The 22,110-nt window shown below is 42.1% G+C and overlaps 1 protein-coding gene and 1 long non-coding RNA gene across 3 annotated transcripts in view; one reads left to right on the forward strand and one right to left on the reverse strand.

Annotated features, from left to right (window-relative positions):
* LOC119087900 overlaps positions 1-8,386 on the reverse strand; it is a 57,777-nt gene extending 49,391 nt beyond the window's left edge. Inside the window, exons 1-2 of the long non-coding RNA XR_005091418.1 lie at positions 8,298-8,386; positions 5,824-5,988 (exon numbers count right to left, since the gene is read on the reverse strand). This is a non-coding gene — a long non-coding RNA (uncharacterized LOC119087900). The remainder of the gene's footprint in view (positions 1-5,823; positions 5,989-8,297) is intronic.
* Positions 8,387-8,420: 34 nt separating this feature from the next.
* On the forward strand, positions 8,421-16,700 carry C1H9orf57 (chromosome 1 C9orf57 homolog). 2 transcript variants are annotated; one of them, XM_037205270.1, is made up of 5 exons: positions 8,421-8,522; positions 8,933-9,072; positions 11,916-12,038; positions 15,587-15,722; positions 16,295-16,319. In XM_037205270.1, the coding sequence occupies exons 2-4, from the start codon at positions 8,970-8,972 to the stop codon at positions 15,709-15,711; spliced, it is 351 nt and encodes a 116-aa protein (XP_037061165.1). In that variant the 5' UTR covers positions 8,421-8,522; positions 8,933-8,969; the 3' UTR covers positions 15,712-15,722; positions 16,295-16,319. The 2 variants fall into 2 exon arrangements, with proteins under 2 accessions (XP_037061165.1, XP_028749696.2); XM_028893863.2 differs by having other exon boundaries at positions 15,587-16,700.
* Positions 16,701-22,110: the final 5,410 nt, after the last annotated feature.

A 22,110-nucleotide genomic window follows, 5' to 3' on the forward strand; every position in this document is an offset into this window, starting at 1 on the left:
AATAGAAAAAAATGGGGGAGAGATATGATAGGATAGTAAGGTATGTTATTATATCTACTTGTAAACTAAAAAAGCAACTCTCGCCGGGTGGTGGTGGCGCACGCCTTTAATCCCAGCACTCGGGAGGCAGAGCCAGGCGGATCTCTGTGAGTTCGAGGCCAGCCTGGACTACCAAGTGAGTCCCAGGAAAGGCGCAAAGCTACACAGAGAAACCCTATCTCGAAAAACCAAAAAAAAAAAAAAAAAAAAAAAAAGCAACTCTCAGTTTTAGATAATTTGCATTGGAATGGATTCTTATATATTGATACAAATGTAAAATAATTTTTCTTTTTCTGTTTAAGATAATTTGCATACTGATACAAATTCAAAATTATTTTTGTTATATTGTATATATTTTTCTACTTCTGTTTAAAATATTTTTCCATATTGATACAAATGTAAAATTAATTTTGTTATTCTGTATATATGTTTCTATATCTGTTTAGGATATTTTGTGTATTGATGCAAATTAAGGTTATTTTATCATATTGCAGTATACTTTTTACCTCTGGTTAACATATTTTTGTATATGTTTTAAGGTCATTGTCTTTCTACTGTACATGTTTACAGATTATTTATTTTTATAATGTGAAACTTTAGTCTATATAGGTTAATAAGAATTACAGGTTAGTAGTCACCCATGTTTGTCAAGCTTATAGTCATGTTAGTTAGTTTTCTAGGTGTGCAGAGATATATTCCACAAGATAGGTAATCTTCAAGCACTTCAAAGACCTACAGAATGTGGCATTTAAATGTTTTAATAACTTAGAATTCTGTTTATGTGAGATACAACTGCTCCTGGCAGCACCAATCTACTCCTGAGAAGATGATAGACATTGAAGACACTCCATATGGAGTTTGTTTTCTTCTTAGCAAAACTGGCCTATTGGTCAAAAAATACCCCTTGCTTCAACTGCTGACAGTAAGCATTTTGTCCAATCCAGATAAGCAGGACACAAGGAAAAGTAACTACTGAACCTTGCCAAGACAGGGTAGGACAGTCCTTCAAATTTTCCTGCTTCTGAGAATGGTCTGTCAGATATTCCAGGCCTATAGGCAAAGTTAGATGCCCCAACATTGCAGAGAAACATTGGATGACTGGCCAGGTGGCCAGGTGGTTTCTGTCATTTCTTGCATTTTTTTGAAAGTTACTTGCTTACTTTTCTTCTCAGGTCTTTGATGGGGTTGAAGACTAGATAGTTACAGTTACAATCCACTTGAATCTTAGCTAAGGACATATTAGGTACAAGACTTAGACTCTTCAGGATAGGACAACTTTTGGAGTAATCTCTGTAATTTGCCATTTACCTATGGTCTGGACATCTGGTATGTGTTTCTCGCTTGATGCTGTTCTTTTTGGTTGCAGTTCCATTTTTATGTTATTACCTTTTCTTTCTTCTGGGCAATACTTGATAATTGTTCTTATTGTATAGAGTTTTATATTAGGATTAGAACCTTCATAATTAGGTAAAAAAAAGGGGGGGAGGTTTTGTGGGAGCTCAATCCATTTAGCCAATGGTATTGAGGTGACAAGCCCTATGGGCATGGTCTTCTTTGTGTATGTGACTGGATAAGAACTGAGGAGGGTCACACATGCTCTCTTGAACATGGAAGGTTTCCTGACACCATGGCTTGGTGACCTGGTCCAGAGCTTTCCCCATCCTTCCCTGGTAGACAAAGAGGCAGCAGTACCACTTCATTCTGTACTCCCGAGTGTGTTATTTCCGTTTCATCCCTTAATAAATTCTTGATCCACTTCAGTGGATTCTCACATTATCCTTCCACCAATTGAAATTTTATTTACTCTAGAAAGCAAGCTGCATGAGACAAATAAATACTTGTCATTTCTTTTGTTCCCGTGACGAACCCAGTTACCAGGAGGACGCCTGTCACACGGCAGATGCTCAGCAAGCATTTGTTGGCAAACAATTGTGCTTTTTCTTCTTGGCAATCCTATTTGCCTTTTTGCACTATGTGCTCAGTGTGCTGGTCTCTTTTGCCTGTTTCAGATTTTTATGCCCCTCACCCCATCTAACTTAAGCTATAATGTCTCAGCTTGGATTCTGTATCCAGCAATTCTAAATCTATATAGATGGTTGTTCTGGGCCTGACTCCTCCTTTCTCAAGCCATTGTTAGTGGTAGCTGGCTTCCTTGTGAGTCTCAAGTTTGCATGGGTTTTGTATCCAGGAATTCTGAGATTGAACTAAAGCAGTTGTATTCCTAGGAAGACTTACACTGCTGTTGCTGTTCCTGGGGGCTCAATGGTCTTTTTTACTTTCTCCCTCTTTGGAATTGTTTTTAAGACAGAATCTTATCTGACCCAGGCTGGCCTTGAACTTGAAAGCCTCCTGCATTTGCCTGCCAAGTGTTAGGATTACAAGCCTGTGCCTGGTTCTTGCAGTTGATTTTAAACTTCAGTTCTTTGTCTATATTTCTAAAGATTATGAAAACAATATAGATTATGCCAAGTTCATGGAAAAAATTTTTAGGGGAAAATATATGGCATTTTGTTGGTGTTATTGCTGTCTGTCTTGCAGAGGGTATCATTTGCTTTATTTTTATTACTATTAAAAGTTTATTGTAGGCCGGGGGTGGTGCACACCTTTAATCCAAGCACTCCAGATACAGATGCAAGCAGATCTCTGTGAGTTTGAGGCCAGCCTGGTCTACAGAAATAGTTCCAGCATAGCTAGAGCTACCTAGAAGAACCTTGTCTCAAAACACACACACACACACACACACACACACACACACACACACACACACACAAAAGGTTATTGTAAAGAACTTGAAAAATTTTTTAAATCACACACTTAATCAGATAAGTGCAAAAAAATGATAGTGAAAGTATAAAATATAACATGAAGCTCCACAGCTTCAGAAGGCTACTCTAACTGTATAGAAGTTCACTGAGATGTGTAGACTTTAGGTCTAGTTATTTTCATAGTTAATTTGGGTGTGTGGTCATTTGCTCTTTAACGGTCCACACAGCACCATGGATGATGCTCTTCTGTAAGGGATAGATTTTCTTTTTCTAGCTCACTAGCTTACCAGGGACATAGCCCTTTCTGTGCTTTCATTCTAAATGAGGTGCTCTTTAGTTCATTCATGTCTAGTACTTGCACTGACCTAACACTTCATCTCCAAATCCCTCTGTGCCTCCAAACTCAAGGCCACATCTACCTAGTGACTAACATATGAGAGCACTCAGGACTGTGTACTGCATTACCAGCTGAGCCTGCAGGACTCTTCACTGCATCACCTACCTGTTCAGGCTGCAGGACTGTTCACTGCATCACCTACCTGTTCAGGTGCAGGACTCTTCACTGCATCACCTACCCGTTCAGGCTGCAGGACTCTTCACTGCATCACCTACCCGTTCAGGCTGTTGGACTGTTCACTGTAGTTGGGTTTTTGTTGTTGTTGTTTTGTTTGCTGTTTGGGGGTCCACCACTCAGCTCCCAAATAAATACATGGAGACTTATTGTTACTTATGAATGCATGGCCTTAGCTTGGCTTATTTCTAGCCAGCTTTTCTAATTTAAATTAACCCATTTCTCTTCTCCTATGTTTTGCCTCTAGGCTTTTTACCTTTCTTTATTCTATATGTCTTTCTTCCCTTTTTACTCCATTGCTGGCTGGTTGCCTAGGTGACTGGCCCCTGGAGTCCTTCTCTCTCTCCTTCTCCTTTTCTCCATCCTCCCTCTTCTTCTTTTTCTCCTATTTATTCTCTCTGCCTGCCAGCTATTGGATGTTCAGCTCTTTATTAAACTAATCCAGTGTTTTAGACAGGCAAAGTAACACAGCTTTACAAAGTTAAACAAATGCAACATAAAACAATGTAGCACATCTTTGCATCATTAAACAAATATTATGCAGCACACAAATGTAGCACATCTTAACATTCCACAACAGTTTACTGCATCACCTGCTCAGGCTGTAGGACTGTTGACAGATACCGCAGGCTGGGTGGGCTGCCATCACAGTAATGTTCTCCTAGGTCTGGAAGTTACAAGGCCAAGGTCCCTGCAGACTGCACATCTGATGAGGACTCTCTAGCTGCTGTTCCCTGTGTCCTCAAGTGACCTTTCCTTTGACTATGACTGGGAGGTGACCCAGGGCAAGCTTTCTTCTTATAATGAAATTAATCATGTAGGATCTGAGCCTCATTCTTGCAATGTCATTTAATCTTAGTTGCCTCTGTAAAGGCCCATCTCAAAGTGTAGCCACACTGGGGCTTAGGGTTTCAGAGCATGAATTTGAGAGAAACATGTATATTCAGTCCATAATAGTCACCACAAGAAGTGTGGAGATCTGGAGAGAGCCCCCGGCTCCTCTGTATTCCTCACCTCACAATATTTCCATTGGTTTCATAGAAGTTTCATTTGATTATTGCCAAGCTTTGTTTTGTGTTTTTCCATTGATGATATTATTTTTTCTTTTCTTTTCTTTTCTTTTCTTTTCTTTTCTTTTCTTTCCTTCTCTTTTCTTTTCAGAGCTGAAGACTGAACCCAGGGCCTTGCACTTGCTAGGTAAGCACTCTACCACTGAGCTAAATCCCCAACGCCTCCATTGATGATATTTAAGGGTCATGTAGCCAACAAGAGTTTCTGAATCACTACTTTCTGTTCTGCAAAAAAAAAAAAAAAAAAAAAAAAAAAAAACCATCCCCCTCTACATATTATAAGCATTCAGTAGGCAGTTTCCTTGAGTCTCATATACATGCTTCAAGTAACACACTGGATTTATATTCTAGCGCTGACTTCTCTCTTGAAATTGAGGCTCACAGCCACCTGCTACTTGGTGACTTTACTTGAAATCATCTCAACTGGAGCTCATGAATTTCCTATCAAATTTATTTTTCACTTGACTTCACTTTTTCAGTTAATATCATGACAAACTGCACAATGGCCCAAGTCAAAACCCCTAAACCTCAGCCTTCATTCCTGCTTTTGTTCTTTCTTCCCACATGCAACCCAAAACAAGCCCTGCATTCCTTCCTTTCCACAGCATTCCTCCACCTCCTTCCTACCACCTCCAGCCACACTTAGGTCCATCTGAGATTCATCTCCCTAACTCTTCCCATGAGAGACAGCTCCACTCACAAGCATGCATCCATAGTGTACCAGGCCTCTTTTGAGAAAAAGGAGATGGCAGGACATTTCTTCACTGAATGTCATACCAGAGAGAGAAGTCTTGTAAAGTGTTATGGAGCAAGTATAGGCAGAGATTAGTCCTAGCTGCTCCGCAGACCTCCAGGGTTACAATAGGGAGCCCTAGTTCCCTGGGGAGCCTTTGGTCCATGCACTTCTATAGATGTAACCAACTGTCTTATTAAATAAGAAACACAGAACCAATGCAAAGAAGAAAGCCAAGAGATCAGAGCTAAGAGCCTTACCCACCTGCTGCAGCTAGCCTCTTCAGCAAAAGAGAGACCTACTTCCTATGTGTTTGTCTTTATATAGACTTTCTGTTCTGCCTTCTCATTGGTTGTAAACCCAACCACATGACCGCCTCATCACTGCCTGTCTGTACAGACCTCCAGGTCTTCTGTGGTTGGTATTGAGATTAAAGGCGTGTGTCTCCAATGCTGGCTGTATCCTTGACCATACAGAGATCTACCTAGCTCTGCCTACCAAGGCTGGGATTAAAGGCATGCACCATGAACACCCAACTCCACGATGGCTTACTATTAGCTCTGACCCCCAGGCAACTTTATTTATTAACATACAAATAAAATCACATTTCAGTACAAATAAAATATCACCATACACTTCTCTCACCTGTTGCTTCTTTGCCATCCTTTTTGCTTCCTCACTCTTCTAGACTTCTTCAGCTCTTGACTGACTGCAAAGCTTCCCACCAACTGTGTGGACTCGCTGTCATTCACCTTATATTTGGGCTGTAGTACTGTGAGGAGCCAGACTGACTCAAGACTCTCTGAGGATCTGACAAAAAAAAAAATGGACAAAGAGAACTTTAGTTTGTGTCCTTGTCCAGGAATGGACTTGGCAAGACCAATCTGAGGCTGGAGCCAGTGCCTCGCAGGAGTCAAGGTCGTGGCTTCTGATGACCCAGTTCTTTCTCCTGAGCTGTGGTTATCAGTCCCAGGGCAGCTGTGTCTGAGGTATCCCATGTTTTCTTGCCAACATTTTCTGATTTAGCTCTCTGCTGACATCCTCCCCCTGCCCTGCCCACTGTAAATAGTATATATGATGCTGTACTTCATCAACTTGCTTGGCATAAGTCATCAACTTAGGCAAGACCTCCTGGTCCCAGATATTGCTGTCTTCTTTATTTTTCATCCTTATTTCTCCTCACCAGGCCTCCCATTCAATACCTCACCATTTGGGACCCTTTATCAATACCGGTCATTGTCTTCTTATTTTTGTTCAATCTTCAGAACAAATGCTTAGGAATAGATTCAATGATACAAAGACATTAACCTTTGGTAAGCATTCACAAATGTTTTCTAGGACAGCCGGATCCATTTAGTGCGCAATGTGCCATGCTCATTTTTAGGTAACAGACCTTACCATGGGGGTTAGACTACAAAAAAGCTTGGAATTAATGATACTCTCTCTTCTGCTTCCTTTCCAGGTTTTCCTTTAGTGTAAAAGTCATTATAAGCTGTTCTCTGGCCTTAATGAGCTGGCTTCAGAAATGTGTTTCCTTGAATGAAGGTGAAATCATCCGCTTTGTCAAAGTAAACACTATCCCACCAATAACTCCTGGGTATTAGTCATGGGCCTATTTGTAGAGATTTGTGACACCAAATATCCTTTCCTTTAAGCATAATTTAATTTTCTAATTTTTTTAAGCAAGAGAATTTTGCTGGAATTTTTCAAAAGCATGCTCATTTAGCTCCTAAGAAGGTAGATCTGCTTTCCCATGCTTAGGGAAGTACCAACACATTTTTACGTAACAGAAAAACTATTTGACCCCTGATCACCATCATAACATCCATAGAACAGGCTCAGCCAGCTCCTCATGACACAGCAGGCAATGTGCAGAGAGAGCTCTTTGCCCTGGGTCATTCCTTTTTGATTTCCACAAAATCTGCATGAGGTTCATGTTATTGTTATTGCTAATTATGACTCAAGATTCTTATTAATATATATTACACACACACACACACACACACACACACACACACACACACATTTTTTGGTGAAAGCAAGAAAAACATTATAGAACATTAGGCCTCTGAAAGTGACCACTGTGTGTCGTGGAATGTAGGGATGGACATTGTTATAAGATGAATTAGGAATGATGGATAGATACAAAATAATGATGTACCAGTCAATAGCAGGATATACTGTATAAACCTATCAGATCGGGTACCGTTAATCAATAATATTTAAAAAGGATGAATAGGGATTATTTCTGGGGAAGAAGGGACAATTAAAAAAGGATTATGAGCAGACCTCTAAGACAGGAGAAAACATTGCATGTTTGATCTGAGTGGTGACCACCCACACCCATGCAAAGCTGATGGATAATCAATCATTCAGCCATACAGACAATATTTGTGTGTTTTATGAAGTCTGCAGCAGCATTTTTTTTCATTCCCTTGCTTCCAAGATTCAGATCAGTGGGAATTTTAAAGCAGATTTTAAAATTGACTTAAGAAGATTATCATTATATGTTTGAGTGAAGTACAAAGGAAAAGTAAGTAGAGTGTATTATTTTTAAAAAGGCAACACTGGAAGCAATATGGCACATTGTTCCATGCTATAAGTAAATGATGAAGATGTGCATAAAAGGAGCCCATCTGGATAAACCATGGTATAGAATTTGTTAAGAAATACATGGCATCCTAATAATGGGGTTACTTACATATGAGGATGATATGGGGTTTGGTGGCAAAGAGCCTCCAATGTTCTTAAATTTTTCATTTATTTCGAGAATAATCTACTGATTTGGGCCTGTGCATTATAAAAAAGAATAAACATTATTTTTAAACTCGAAATGCTTCTGTAATTTGATCAAATTTTTGATCTAAAGATTCCTTGGTATTTTTCCAGAGACATCAAAATCAGGATTTCCAGTGTAGGTGAGTGGGTAGGTATATGATAAGTATGTGTGTGACCCTGGCTTTAAACCCCAGCAAGAACCAAAAAAAAAAAAAAAAAAAAAAAAAAAGGAAAGCTGAGAAGCTGAGTACTTTCTGCACTAAGTGGTGGGTCCACAGAGCTGTGTGTGTCCAAGCCATATAATCTATAGTGTCAGGCCACTTTACAATGAGTAGACTCACTTGGCCTGATAGTTTCCTGAGGAAGGAGAATGCACTCCATACAGATGAGGATGTTAAGGGCAGTTTCTCTGTGTTCCTACTTGGGCTTTGTTTACTGCTTCAACAGTTTAGAATCTAGAGGATCAGGCTGTTGGTTTCAGTTACAGCTCACCTCGTTCACTAGAAACTTTCACTGTGATCAGACCTTTTAAAGACGTTTAGACAAGGCAAATTGCCACGAGAAAGGTAGGTGTGGATGACTAGTCACATTTTAGCAACTCTGATGACTTAATGAGCACTGCCGTCAACTATCACGTGACCTTCCCCTGTGCCTATGACCATTTTCGATGAGCTTCAGTCTGTGAAGCTAAAATGAACATTTCCCTTTGAACAACAGAAGGATTTTTGAAGACATCAACCTAAAAGCATCACTGGTCTCATTTCATATTATGGCTGAAGCAACAGTATAAGGGACAAGTAAAGGGAGACGGAGGCATTGGTTTAAGAAAGAGACATCTAAATTCCAGAACTAGAAATGGCTTTACAGTTATTTTTATAGAGAAGGGAGCCTTAAAATTTTCCTCCTTCACAAAACGTATGTATACTTTCTTAATGAGAAGAAAAAGTGCTTCAGCCAGTATCTTCTCTTTACACAGCCACCATGCGCTCCTTGGTCTTCCTCAGGAAGAGGTGATGGCTGGACCTGCCTGTCCTTCTACCTTTCATTGGCCTGTAAATCTAAGCATGAGAAGGACTGCCATTGCAGAGGTTCTGATCTTATCCTGCCTCTTAAGTGGTAAGTGACGATAAAGGAAGAGTTCAGTGGAGGGACAGCTGGTTAAGAAAACGGAGACTTGGAATACGCTTGAGTGCAGGGTGGACGTGAGTGAGGTGACTGGGAAAGTCCAGTTGCAGAAGCTGCCTTCTCTTGCTGCCCCCAAATCTCCTCTTGGGTTAATTACCTTCTCTCTCTATGAGACACTGTGAGCCTCCAGATGCTGAGAACATGATCAGTTAGTGAGCTGATTCTATTCTAAAGGTTCATCTGTATTCATTCATGTACTCCTCACTACCCATCAGGTGGTTTTTCTCATTTTATAGAGGAAGGAACTGTATTAGTAAACAGTGTGTGGAAGAGGTGTATAAGTAGAAAATGCAGCACAGACCTTCTATTTCCAATACTTCTCTCATTAAATACAGGATGCAGCTCGGGTCTGTGCTGCATCTTCTATTTATACATCTCCTCCAGAAAGGAGAGGAGCATATGAAAGGTGAAATAGCATGAGTAAACATCTTCAGTGACATGGATATCATGAAAAAGTGATTCACAAAAGGATGGTGCTAGAGATTGTAGTGTTAAGAAAAATTAAGCCAGACCCAAAACAAATAGCTTATATTTCTTCATATTTGGATTCTAGATTTTTACACTCATATGTGTATGTGGGGGGTGTGAGAGAGAGAGACAGAGACACAGAGAGAAAGGAGACCATTTATGAAGAAGGGGACCAGTTAGAAGAGGTGGGGGATGAGGGAGGTAGTGAAGAGGTGAATATGAACATTGATAGACATATATAAAAATGTCATAATGAAGCCCATGTCTTTGTGTGCTAATTAAATATTAATAATAAAAAATATACATTTTTAAATAATTCAGAGGATTGTATTACTTCTTCTGTACATAAAGGAAGATGTGAGAACCAGTGAATAAAAGTCAGCATCAAAAGAAGTGTTCTTGTTGGTACTCATGAAAGCTCCTGCCTCAGTCCTCCTATGCTTTTAAAGGTCTGAGTAATGAAGGGGGTCTCTAAGAGCTGGCTGGAAGACTGGGTGATGATAAACCCAAGAAAAAAGCTCCCTTGGGGATTCCCTGAGAAGCAGTTGGCCCAGTAACCCAGGCAGCAGCTGACCCCCAGCCAGGAAGAACCAAGATCTTTCGCAGAAGGAAGTGAGGAAAGGCCTGGGGCACATGAAAGGCTGGCAGCTTCGGGACCTCAGAGTTACTGCCAAGAACCAGGCTGAGGTTTCAAAAAAGCTTTTGTTTCTCCATCTCTTCCACTTACGAAAGCTATTAAGACTTGTTTTGGGAGAAATACTGGAACTGGCTGAAGCATATTTATTTTTAAATGATTGGGCTAATGCATCTAAATTGCTTAGCAGATTCCTAGGCATAAAACCCACTCTTCGTTGTTGTTGTTTTTGGTTTTTGAGACTCTATTTTAATTACAACATTTTTCCCTTCCCTCCCTCTGCACCCTTCCATATACCCACCCCATTTCTCCTTCAAATTCATGGCTTCAGTCATTATTACATGTATATCCACACAAAAATATATTTTTAATGGATCTGACTAAAGGGTCTCATTACCCAGACTGTTTTCTATTGAAAGTCGCCTTGGTTGTAGCAAAGAAAGATTAAAAATACATTGCACCATATGTCTAGTAAGTTATTATATGAGTTATAGTAAAAAAAAAAAAAAGTAACATGGCAGTGGTGATTATATATTAAAAGATGGGGAACTGCCAGGTATGGTGATGCATGCCTTTAATCCTAGAACTCAGGAGGCAGAGGCAACAAGGTCTCTCTGAGTTCAAGGCCATCCTGATCTACAGAGCACATTCCAGACCTGCCAAGGCTACATAGTGAGATCCTATTGGGGGGGAAAAATGAAAAACAAAAAGAAAGAAAGAAAGAGAGAGGGAGGGAGGGAGAGAGGAAGGGAGGGAGGGAGGAGGGAGGGAGGGAGGGAGGAAGGAAGGAAGGAAGGAAGGAAGGAAGGAAGGAAGGAAGGAAGGAAGGAAGGAAGGGAAAGTATGAACACTAGGACAAATTTTGGCCCAGTTCCCGAGAGTCTTTGAACCGTCTGGGTTGTTCTTAACAGTAACAAGCTTTCTGTCATTGGCCAAGGCTCCCTGCAGGAGTCATCACAGAAGATTCCTGAACTGATAGTTCTTATTCTCCAGCACCAGTCTAGACATCTGCGTCCAAGTTCTATGTCATCAACTAGCGCAGCACATCTAGAATGCAGATTTGTGGACTACACTTCCCATGCATTCTAATTCAAGTCTTCCGGGTACATGGAAATCTATTAAAATCTATTTTAGCCACTTACCTCCATCTGATGCACTTGGAAACTGGGAACTAATATTCTAGATACTGCCTAAGTCCAAAAATCTCTGAACTAGTTGTACATAATCAAATGAGCAATACTATTGAACAACAACTGAATTTGAGTACTAAATATAACCAAAAAATATGCACTAATCAAGTAATTAATATTCAGGTGTATAATATACTATCCTAGGCTTGGAAATGAAGACCTAGCTGGGGGTATGTGGCTGGTGTAACTGATGTTTTAATTAGGCACCAAGAAAGTGTCCTCATTTCTGATTTCTGTCAGTTCAGGGTGCTTCTGATTCATTAATGTAGCACATGCTTTGAAATTTCCCTTTTAAAATTCTCAAAATGAAATCATCTCAATTTATGTGGATTTGTATAATCAATTTTTTTAAGCATTGCTTATTCTTTAAAGATGAAACTCACTAATATTTTTGGATCCCTCTCTCCTTCTCGCTCTCCCTTTGCTCTATTCATTCTCTCTGATCTCCATCACAATTTCCCCCTTCTTTGCTGTACTTGGAGATGTGGGAGGTGTGATTTGCAGGTCATGCAATCTCTCCATCCCATTCCATGGATGTCTGTTAAACCTCGGAACCTGCAGAACAAAGCCTGGTCAGTTTTGTATAAAGGAGAGCTTTGCCAAAGGTGAGTCTTGGTCTTTAGAAGTGCAGAGACAATCCGTATATCATCTGCTAACACCGGCTGTGTGCCCAGTGTCGTAACAAGGGCTTGTCCAGGACTCCATTATTCTAGTCGTACAACAATATGACCCGGATGGATCCCATTACTAATCTCCCTACCCCAAACCCCTCACTCACTTTTCTTCTTATCTTTTGAGTGCTGGAGATTGAAACCAAGTCTATACACATGGCAACTCCTCAACAACTGAGCTATGTCCATAGCTCATTATCCCATTTTAAATTTATCCCATTTTAAAGCTGTATTTATATACTATTCATACATGTATATGTGTGTGCATGTATAGGTTAATGTACATTGTGTGTTTGCAAGAGCTTCTGAAGGCCAGAAGAGGGCATTGGATCCTCTAGAACTGAAGTTACAGGTTGTGGGTCACCCTGTGAGCACTAGGGACCCAACCTGGGTCTTCTGCAAGACCTCTGGGTCATCTCTCCATCAGCTCCATTTTTTAATGAAAAATTGTAGGCACAAAATGATTAAATAATTTTTACATAGTTACTGGTAAATGAGGATGGTAGCCAAGATTCAAATACAAGTACTTTGACCCCAAAAATATTAACAAATCTATATGTAGCCTCATTTATAGCATTCACATCTCAGAAAACATTAATAGATTATTTGCAAAGTTTTCTAAATGCAGGCTCCTGTGCAACTGCCCAGATTTCATGTTAAACACAAAAAACAAATGCTGACAAGATTAGAAGAAAATGCTGGTGAACACATTTCAAGTTTGAAAAAGAGGAGGCCCCTTAACATTCAAAACCCAAAAGTCATTAAAAAACATAATTGATTTGAATGTGTTCATATTTTATAATTCGTAAAATAATGATAATGGTAAATGATAAGTAAATGTAAAAGACTGGAAATAATAAAAAGAAATAGATTACAGAAAAACATTATTACCTATACAGAAAAATACGGAATTTCTAAAAACCCCCTTTTAAAAGATGAGCTAGGGACTGGGTAGACGGCTCAGTCAAGTGCATGGAGAAATGAATTCAGACCCCAGGAATCCAAGTAAAAAAGACAGACCTGGTTGTGTGTGCCTGTATCCCACTGGGGTCAAAGTCAGCCAGATGCATGAAACTCACTAGCCAGTCAGCCTGGCCGAATCAATGAACTCCAATCCCAGAAAGAGACCCAGCATTCCAAACTAACATAGAGAGAGACTGAGGAAAGATACCTGACATCAACCTCTGAGCTCCACACATATACTATCACACACACCAAACTATCAGGAAAAATAAAACATGAAGGCAATTCTTGGCACAGAAAATATCAACATGTAAACAAACCAAAAAGCAGTTTAACCTTGCTGGTCAAAACAAGGCAATGTGAAGTACAGAAAAAAACCTAACATGTTTAGTTCAAAAGACTGATAACAAATACGTCTTTGAGAATTGCACATATACATATACTAAATAAATAAATAATGCAAAAATCTTTTAATAAATAGCCTAAATGCTCACATACAGGAAGCAGTTGGACTATGTTGTATCCAAACCATGCAATGCTGTCTGTTATGTAGCATGTGTTATATCTACTTGTTAATATGGGCAAATATCCAACCTTTGTCAAATGGGATGAAATCCAATTACAAATTTATGCACATAGTAGTCTACATATAAATAGAAATCAGCAAAGCAAAACTTTATGGAATTGGAAGGAAGACAAAAATCAGAGGACATCAAAGTTATGCAAGAGAGAGGAAGAGCCACAATTCCCACCTCAAGGGGACTGGTATTAAAAAGTGTCTGGGCTCTGTCAATCTTCACAGCCTACCTGCCTGGTAACTTTGAACTTTGCTGTTCAAAGTCTCTCTATTATTGATGGAGAAAGGTTCCAAAACCCCTCAGAGTTGAGGACATTGGTTCTCTAACATCGCTCTTCTACTCCTGAAATGTAGGCATTCATATTGACATCAATTTAAGAAGTAAGGGATTCTATGCATAGATTAGAGCCTGAAAGCTAACCTAGAAAAATACTTAGAACTGCCTGTGGTGGATCAATGACCTTGAATGGCTTTGCTATATGAGAGGAGTTCAGTATCTTGAAAATTTTATGATTCCCCACTGGTAGGGGTTAAACAGAATTGAAAGTTACATTTTAATGTGGCTTTATCAACAGCTTCTAACCATTGCCAATAGTGGCAGTTGTGGAAGATTAATGCTTTGTTGTGGGGGATAGTTGCCAAGGCTTGGATCTCGAATGTCCCCCAAAGGTCCATGTCTTACAGGCTTGGGCTCCAGCCTTTAGCTCTATTGGGAAATACTGGAACCTTTAGAAGGTAGGTCCTAGTGGAAGGAAGTTAGTTATGTCCCAGAGCACATGCTATTGAAGGGAATACTGAGTTCCCAGTCTTATGCTCTTTTTGTTTCCTGGACACCATGAAGTGTGTGGCTTCCTTGGCCATGCTCTCCCATTACGGTCATATTACTTACTACAGGCCAAAAAGCAACATGGCCAAGAAACCACAGACTGAGATCTTTGAAACTGTGAGCTAAAACAAACCTTTCCTCTTTTCAATTTACCTCAGGTGTTTTGTCACAGGACAGGGTGGTGAGCAACACAGGAACGTCTTTCATTATGATGGAGAGTATAGCAACATCCCTAGCCTTTCTTCCTAGATGCCCAGAACAGATGCATCCTGCTGCCCTACCCAACTGTGATAGCAGAAATCTCTGAGCGATAGCTTACATCCTGGGATTGGGGAAGCAAAACCAGTCTCTGACTGAGAAATCCCTTTTGTCTTTGTTGCTCTGGGAATGCTCATTAGTCTTCTTGACACATCTGAAGCTTCGGGCAGTAGAACTAGGGAACAACTGGAATTTGCTTTTCACTTTGTCCATTTGCAGGTGTTGTACCGTGATTGAACCAAGGGGGAAAGGCCAGGTATGGTGGTACACACTTGCAATCCCAAAACCCGAAAGGTTGAAGCTGGAGGGTTGAGGACTGCAGGGCAACCTCCACTGCATATCAAGGCCCTATCTCAAAACAAACAAATAAATAAATAAATAAATAAATAAACAAATAAATAAATAAATAAATAAATAAACAAGCCAAAGCCAAAAAAATAGTGGAGTAATGTATGATAAGATTTCACCTCTAGGAAGCACTTACTAGAATAACCTTGTGCAGATACAACCTTTTGATTGAGTTACAAACCGGAGTGATGCTGGGGAATGGTGATGAGCAAGCTCCCCCACAGCTAACATAGCCCAGCCTGTCTAGACAACAGCAGTCGTAAGCAGAAAGCTGTGGTTGTTTTACAGCTCCAAAGCATGTGTACTACAAAGTGCACGGCTCAGTTTACCTGGGAGTTCTTAAAGGTGAGACGAGGAAGCCAGTCCTCGAGTAGGAAGTCTAGATTCGTGTCTAAGCTGGAGATTTCATTTGTCTCTTATTTTTACCCGTCTACTGTGGGAAGCACGCAAGGCCAGGTGGGTGGCACCTTCCTAAAGCCCCACCCGCCTCAGCATCTCTTCTTTCTTCAGGTGGAATCCAGTGGTTTTCAATTAAAGGCTGCACCGAGGACAGATCGGAGTGCTTCAAAAGGGTCGTGAGGCATTACGAAGTCCGCTCTTCTCACTGCTGCCACCGGCCCCTCTGCAACTTCTGAGGAAGTGGGCTGTATCCTTGTCACGTGACTAGCCAGCCAGCCCCGAAGCCTCGCCTATTCTCGCGATGGCAGCTTCTGTGTTGCAGGTGCCTTGGACCATGGTCAGAGACTGTCTTCGGCGTTCACTATGTCCCTATCCTCCAACTCCCCCACGGTCTCCAAGGTGTCTCTCTCACAGGAGCTCTGTGTCACAAAAGCTGTTTCTGTTGCTAAGATAAAATATTCCAATGAAAAGCATCTTGAGGAGGAAAGGGTTTATTTGGCTTATATTTCCAAGTCATGGTCCACCACTGAGGAAAATCAGAGCAAGAACTCGGGGCCAGAACGTGCAGGCAGGAATTGAAGTGGACGGAGACCGTGGAGGAACAATGCTTGCTGGCCTGTTCCTCATGGCTGGCTCCATTTGCTTTCTTATATACCCCAGGTGCCCCAGGAATGGTACCACCCAAAGTGGGCTGGGCCCTCCCACATTAATTTTGAAATCAAGAAAATGCCCTCATAGACCTGCCCTCAGAAAAAGCCCAATGTAGATATTTCCTTAACTGAGGCTCCCTCTTCCCAAATGACACCAACTTGTGTCAAGTTGACCCCACTCCCCACCAAAAAAAGATCCTTTCACCATCATATCTCTCCTGCTTCTGCTTCCGTCCCCACTTGCTGTGGTGTTAGCAAGGCTATGGAAAAGCAAAATGTCCAAGATTCTCCAAGTCAAACCTGTGTAGTGGGTAGCTGTTTCAGCATTGACCTGGAAGCACTACCCCCATTGAGGCTTCCGGTAACTGTCACGCCTATGAGGTGGGGCGAGACAGGAGTCCTTAAGACCTGAGAACCGGATATGCTGGCTTTCTTGGTTCCTGGATCCTGGACACTGGAGGTAGACCGAGCAGAGTTCTCCAGGGAACACCACTGGACTGCGCTACACCTTTCCTGGACCCTGTAACCTATCCCTTTACTTGTAATTACCCCCACAAAATAAACCTCCCTTTTAACTATGTAGAGTTGCCTTAATACTTCCACCAATAAACCAAACACATAATCTCTACTTAGTTTATCATCTCCCTAAACATTTCCACACTAAAAAGTATGCTGATGAGTGAGTTACCTCACAGGAACCAGAGTAATGCACAGCCTGATGTGGTTTACGGGAGAAACTAGCAGATCCCATAAAAAAATAAGCCACAAATCAGCAAGCCAGGCCTGTGGGAATAGTGAACCCCAACAGCAAAGACCTGAGGTAGGTGGGCAGGACACACCTTAGTTCTTCCTTCTACACCAGGGTTGGCCCAGATGCCGGGTTTCCATAGTTAACCCATACAGGAGTGCTTGTCTGCTGTGGGTCAATCAAGTGACCAGTATGGATCTGCAATCCTAGGCAGGCAGGGGCTAGGTGGCCGCCCTCAGGGAAACCAAGAGACTTCTTTAACACACTGGGCTTCTGTTGTGCCCATTCAGTGCCCTCCTTCTGCACCCTGGGCACTCTTCTGCTTTACAGCTAGCCTTGAGTTTCTCTGCACTTTTAGGGGTTTGAAAAATATCAAATTCTTTTTGAAGGACTTAAGATATCTAGTGTCCTGCAATCTCTATAGACTTTGAAGGAAAAAAAAATTTAATGCAACAGTAGTCAAACATGATGGTAAATGCTTGTGGCTCCAACATACAGGAAGGAGGCAGAGGCAGGAGAATCAGAAATCAGGCCATGCAGCCAGACCTTGTCTCAAAACAAAACAAAAAATTAAACTAAAGCCCCACGCACTTCAGCTATATTCTTTAGATCATGTTTCTGAGACTAAAAAAAACCAATGTCTTCATCCTCATATTTAAATCCAATCACCCCATTCTGTCATTTTAAAAAAAAAATTAACAGTAAACAGCTGTTACCTCAGATCAGCAAACAATGGAAACCTCTTATTTTTCTTGTGCTTTTTAAAAATGTCCCATCACCAACCCAATGTCATGGGGGCAAATGCCACACTTACATAGCCAGTGGCTCCTGACAGAGGCTCCCCAACACAGTCCCAGTCCCTGGGATGCCACAAGAAAAGAATTAGGAAAGAAATGCTCATCTGCTTGTCACTACCTAGCAGGTGACCATGGCCAGCCTTAGGAGCTTTGCCTCTGTGCTCCATGCAGACCTTCCCACAGGCTTCTCTCTCTCTTCCCTCCTCCATGTTGGCCCCTCTGTACCTTATTGTCTTCACATGTAGATGAAGAAGATTGACTCACACAATCTCTTAGATACCCTCATGTTCTAACTTTTATGTCTGACGTAAATAAACAAAGACAGAGTCCTGACATTGACTGTATCTCTGTTTTCTTAGCTATAAACAAGACATTGTGCTGATCGCAATCCACAGGGTAGGCCCAGGTCTGACAATTAATGTTCACCCAGCTCTGCAAAATCCAGGAAACTGGGCAGAGAAATGCAAGCCACGAGAAAAACAAATGTCATTGATACAGTTGACTGGTGCAACAATACCACCCCCAAAGTCACCATGGCAACAGAAATAACAAATAATAATACAACACTGGTGTGTAGGTGGAATGCAAGCCCCAAAAGATGTCCATGTTCTACTCCCTGTAACTTGTGAATGTGTTTCCTTGTGCAGATGTGCTTAAATCAAGGACTGTTAAGATCGGTTACTCAATGGAATCACTAAAGTATAGGAGGGAGGCAGGAGGGCCAGAGGGAGGGGAGATGTGATGAGGAAAGCTAAGGTTGCAGGTTGGTGGATACTTCATTGCTGGTTTGGAGGGTGAAGGAAGGGGGTCACAGGTCAAGGAAGGAAGTTCGACTGAGAAAGAATGCATCTTCTCTACTACAGCTTCCAGCAGAACCAGCCCGATGGACGCCTTCTAAAATTCCTCCCTCTCCATCTGTGAGATATTAAATTTCATTTTTTTATTAGTGTATATGCAAGCCTCAGCATGTGCCTACAGGTCAGAGGACAATGTTGGAGAAGTGGGTTCTCACTAGCTGATTGTTTCTGTACTCCAGGGAAAACTGGGCTGCAAGCTTCTAGCTGATTGTCCTGTCTTTGCCTCCCATCTCAACACGGGGGTACCAGGATTAGAGCAGTATGACATGCATCCAGCTTTTCACTTGGGTTCTGAAGACTGGCCTCAGGTTGCCAGGCTTGTGTGGCAAGCGCTTTTCTCTCTGGGCCCTCTCCCCAGCCATGTCTTTTATTTTCAATATGGCCACTCGTTACAGCCAGGGGAAAAATAAGGATCCTTGGCCATACGGAGAATGATACAACAGTTTCCTCTCCCAACGGGCACAGATCTGATGTTTAGGTAACATGGGATCTGATGCCCAGAGTAGCAGTTCAGTGCCATTTCATCCACCTTTCCATGTATCTTCTCAGTCACAACTTCCCTCGAAGCACACAGACGGACCGCAGACACACAGCTACAGATTTTCTGCTGACACCTCCCACTCAAGTCTTCATCCATTCAGGAATTCTTCAGTTAATAAGCTGATTCTTTTCAAGTCCTTCACACTTAAAGAGAAAGTGATACCAAATTAGCCTGAATGCCCTCTGTAAAACACCAGCCTGGCAGGCTAACGGTGCAAGGATCCCCCTTGAGCCTCTGAACACCAGGCGAGTCTCCCTGTCTCATACACTCCCTCTGCCACTGAAATAGAAATCGCAATGGCTAAAGCTTCTTATTACTTTAAAAGGAACGTCTTGGGGCTGGGGATGAGACCCAGGAAGGTGCTTGCCACCAAGCATGAGGATTGAGTTCAGATCCCAGCAGGCATGCAAATAGCTAGAAGCGATGGCGCATGCCTGTGGCCCTGGAACTTGGGAGGTAGAGAAAGAAGGATCCATGGGCCTTGCTGGCTAGCCAGTCTAGCTGAATCTGTGAACTCCTCGTTCAGTGAAAGAACCTACCTCAAAAAATAAGATAGAGACCCATTAAGAAAGATATCTAACATCCACCTCTGGCCTCCGTATTCACAAACCTGTGTGCACACACCATTTTTTTAAGGCAGTTCTCAATGGTTGATCAATTGGAGGCATCCAGAGAACATGGCAGACCTATACCTGAGATAATCTGTCAGCAAACAAGGGATAAACATTTTACTTCCCAGAAATTGACTGTAAGGTTTTCTAAAATTCCAGAGAACATGCTTTTTTACCACCGAGAGAGCTGGGGCTGTGTTCCCTAATGGTACTCGTGGGTATAAAGCCCTGTGGGGACAAGTGATGAGCGGGAACTTCTGGTGGCAGGCTTTGTGATCCTCACAAACGCCCATTCCTAGAGGTCCTGTGGGTAGAAGCCAAGCCCCTGGGATACACTCGTACTCCTTAGTCTATGCTGGACGTCTCTTAGAACATCACTCAGGCTTCACGGAAGGAAAGTCATGCACCAAGAAAAGAAACTGGAAGGTCGATGATTAGAAACAAGGTAATAAAAGGAAGCAGGATGCTGGTGGTGGAACCCTCTCTGTGGATGCAGATGCAGGTCTCTAGTCTACTCATGGCTTCCCGCTCCAGCATCTTTCATCTGCATATCCCCACACCTAGAGTTAATAGCTCTGCCCCTGTAAGTGCTATATACAGGGGCTGGAGAGCTGACTCAGCAGTTAAGAGTGCATCCTACTTCCGTAGAAGACATGCACCTTCACTCATGTGCAAATACCACCCCCCCACACACACACATGCTAAGAGATGCCACACATACAATTAAAAATAAACTTCTTTTAAAGAAAAAAATTGTTGCTAAAATTCCTTCCCAAGAGAGATATAAACAACGTCTGCTCCTCCTCCTAAGGCCCCAGTGACAGACAGGGGTGCAACTCCACCAAAGTTCACCCAGGGGAACCCAGATGGCTGGTTTCCTTACAGAGCAGTGGGTGAGGAGTTATGGGGAGGCACACCGATGACCCTAAGTCAGCCATACTGATGGCTTCCTTCCGTGGCTGGGTAACAGAAACTCAGCCCTTCATCATCCCCAACCTATATCCTCTACGACCATGAGCAGTTAGGGAAGAATTGCAGAGGACTGGTTAGAGGGAGTAGCTGGAGACTCAGGTGAGGGTCCCAGGACCTTCTCCTCCCCGACCTTCTGCAAAGGAAGGTCAACAAGAGGCCCAGCAGAACTCCTGAGGATGACAGGAGTTTGGCTCGGAGGATAGTCCTGTATTACAAAAGGGCTATCTATAATAGAATGTTCTGAACTAGCAACTTTGGTATCATTTTCTAATTGTTCTTCTGCCTGAAATTGGTCTTCCCTGCCGAGAACAACTGTCAACAAATCTTGTGCCTTTGCTCTCAGGCCTGTGATTTCCAACCTCATCTGTAACCAGGCCTTACGCTCATGCTTTGCCTCCTTGCTGCCTGAGCTGGCTGGCTCTGCCACCTGGTGGTCAGTGGTGGTAACTGCATGCTCCATCAAACTGGGGGTACTCTACTAGATTTCTTTGTAGGTCCCAGGGTCGTTTACGTGTATGCCACATTGTCCTTGTGGCATGATTCATGTATGCATGAATCAGAGCCTGTAATGGTGCCTGTGGAAAAGCCTTTAAGTCAGACAAAAGAGACAAAATGTAAACTTGAGGGGAGAGAAAGATTATTGGGGCCCTAGTGAATTCACTTGGCACAGTAGACTGTGTATCCTCGAAGTTCATAAGACAACTTGGAGCTCTACATGCACTGTTGCATTCCACAGCTGTATTCTGTCCTAAACACACAACTGGCCAGCTGGGAAAAGGAACCCAACTGCTCTTCTTGTCATCACTATAACATGCAGTCTATGTTGTTGTTGTGAAAAATTTAAATATATGAAATACGTCCACCCATCCTAATCTGCGAAGGGTAGTGCATGCCAGTAGCCCTAACTCATGGAAGACTGAGTCAGAAGGATTGTCAATTCCAGGACAGCCTGAGTTACATAGTAAGTTTGAGCTTATCGTAGACTACATGTCTCAAACAAGGAAACAAACAAAAAACAAAGAAAAACACCCATCCTAGTGTCTCATAGGCCACAAGCACTCGGGGGTTAGCAGCTTCATTTGACACTATAGAATCATTGACCATCTTACCATGTATCTAAGGTAAGAGAAATGCTAACAACGTAGTACGTTTAGAGATGCCTAAGGATCTGAGGAGACAGTTGGGTTCTACAACCTTTCATTTATGGAGAAGTCATTTAAATTTTCTAAGCCCCTGATAGGTTGTACCACAGAGAATGAAACAGGTCACTGCCATGCTCTCTCTCAGTTAGGGTTTCTATTGCTGGGACAAAACACCCTAACCAAAAGCAACTAGGGGAGAAAAGGGTTCGTTTTCGCTTACCGTGCCACATCACAGTCCATCACCAAGGGAGTCAGGGCAGGAACCTGGAACCAGGAGCCGTGCAGAAGCTGTGGAGGAATGCTGCTTACTAGCTTGC

This window comes from Peromyscus leucopus, chromosome 1 (genome assembly GCF_004664715.2).
Source record: "Peromyscus leucopus breed LL Stock chromosome 1, UCI_PerLeu_2.1, whole genome shotgun sequence".
Taxonomy (NCBI): domain Eukaryota; kingdom Metazoa; phylum Chordata; class Mammalia; order Rodentia; family Cricetidae; genus Peromyscus; species Peromyscus leucopus.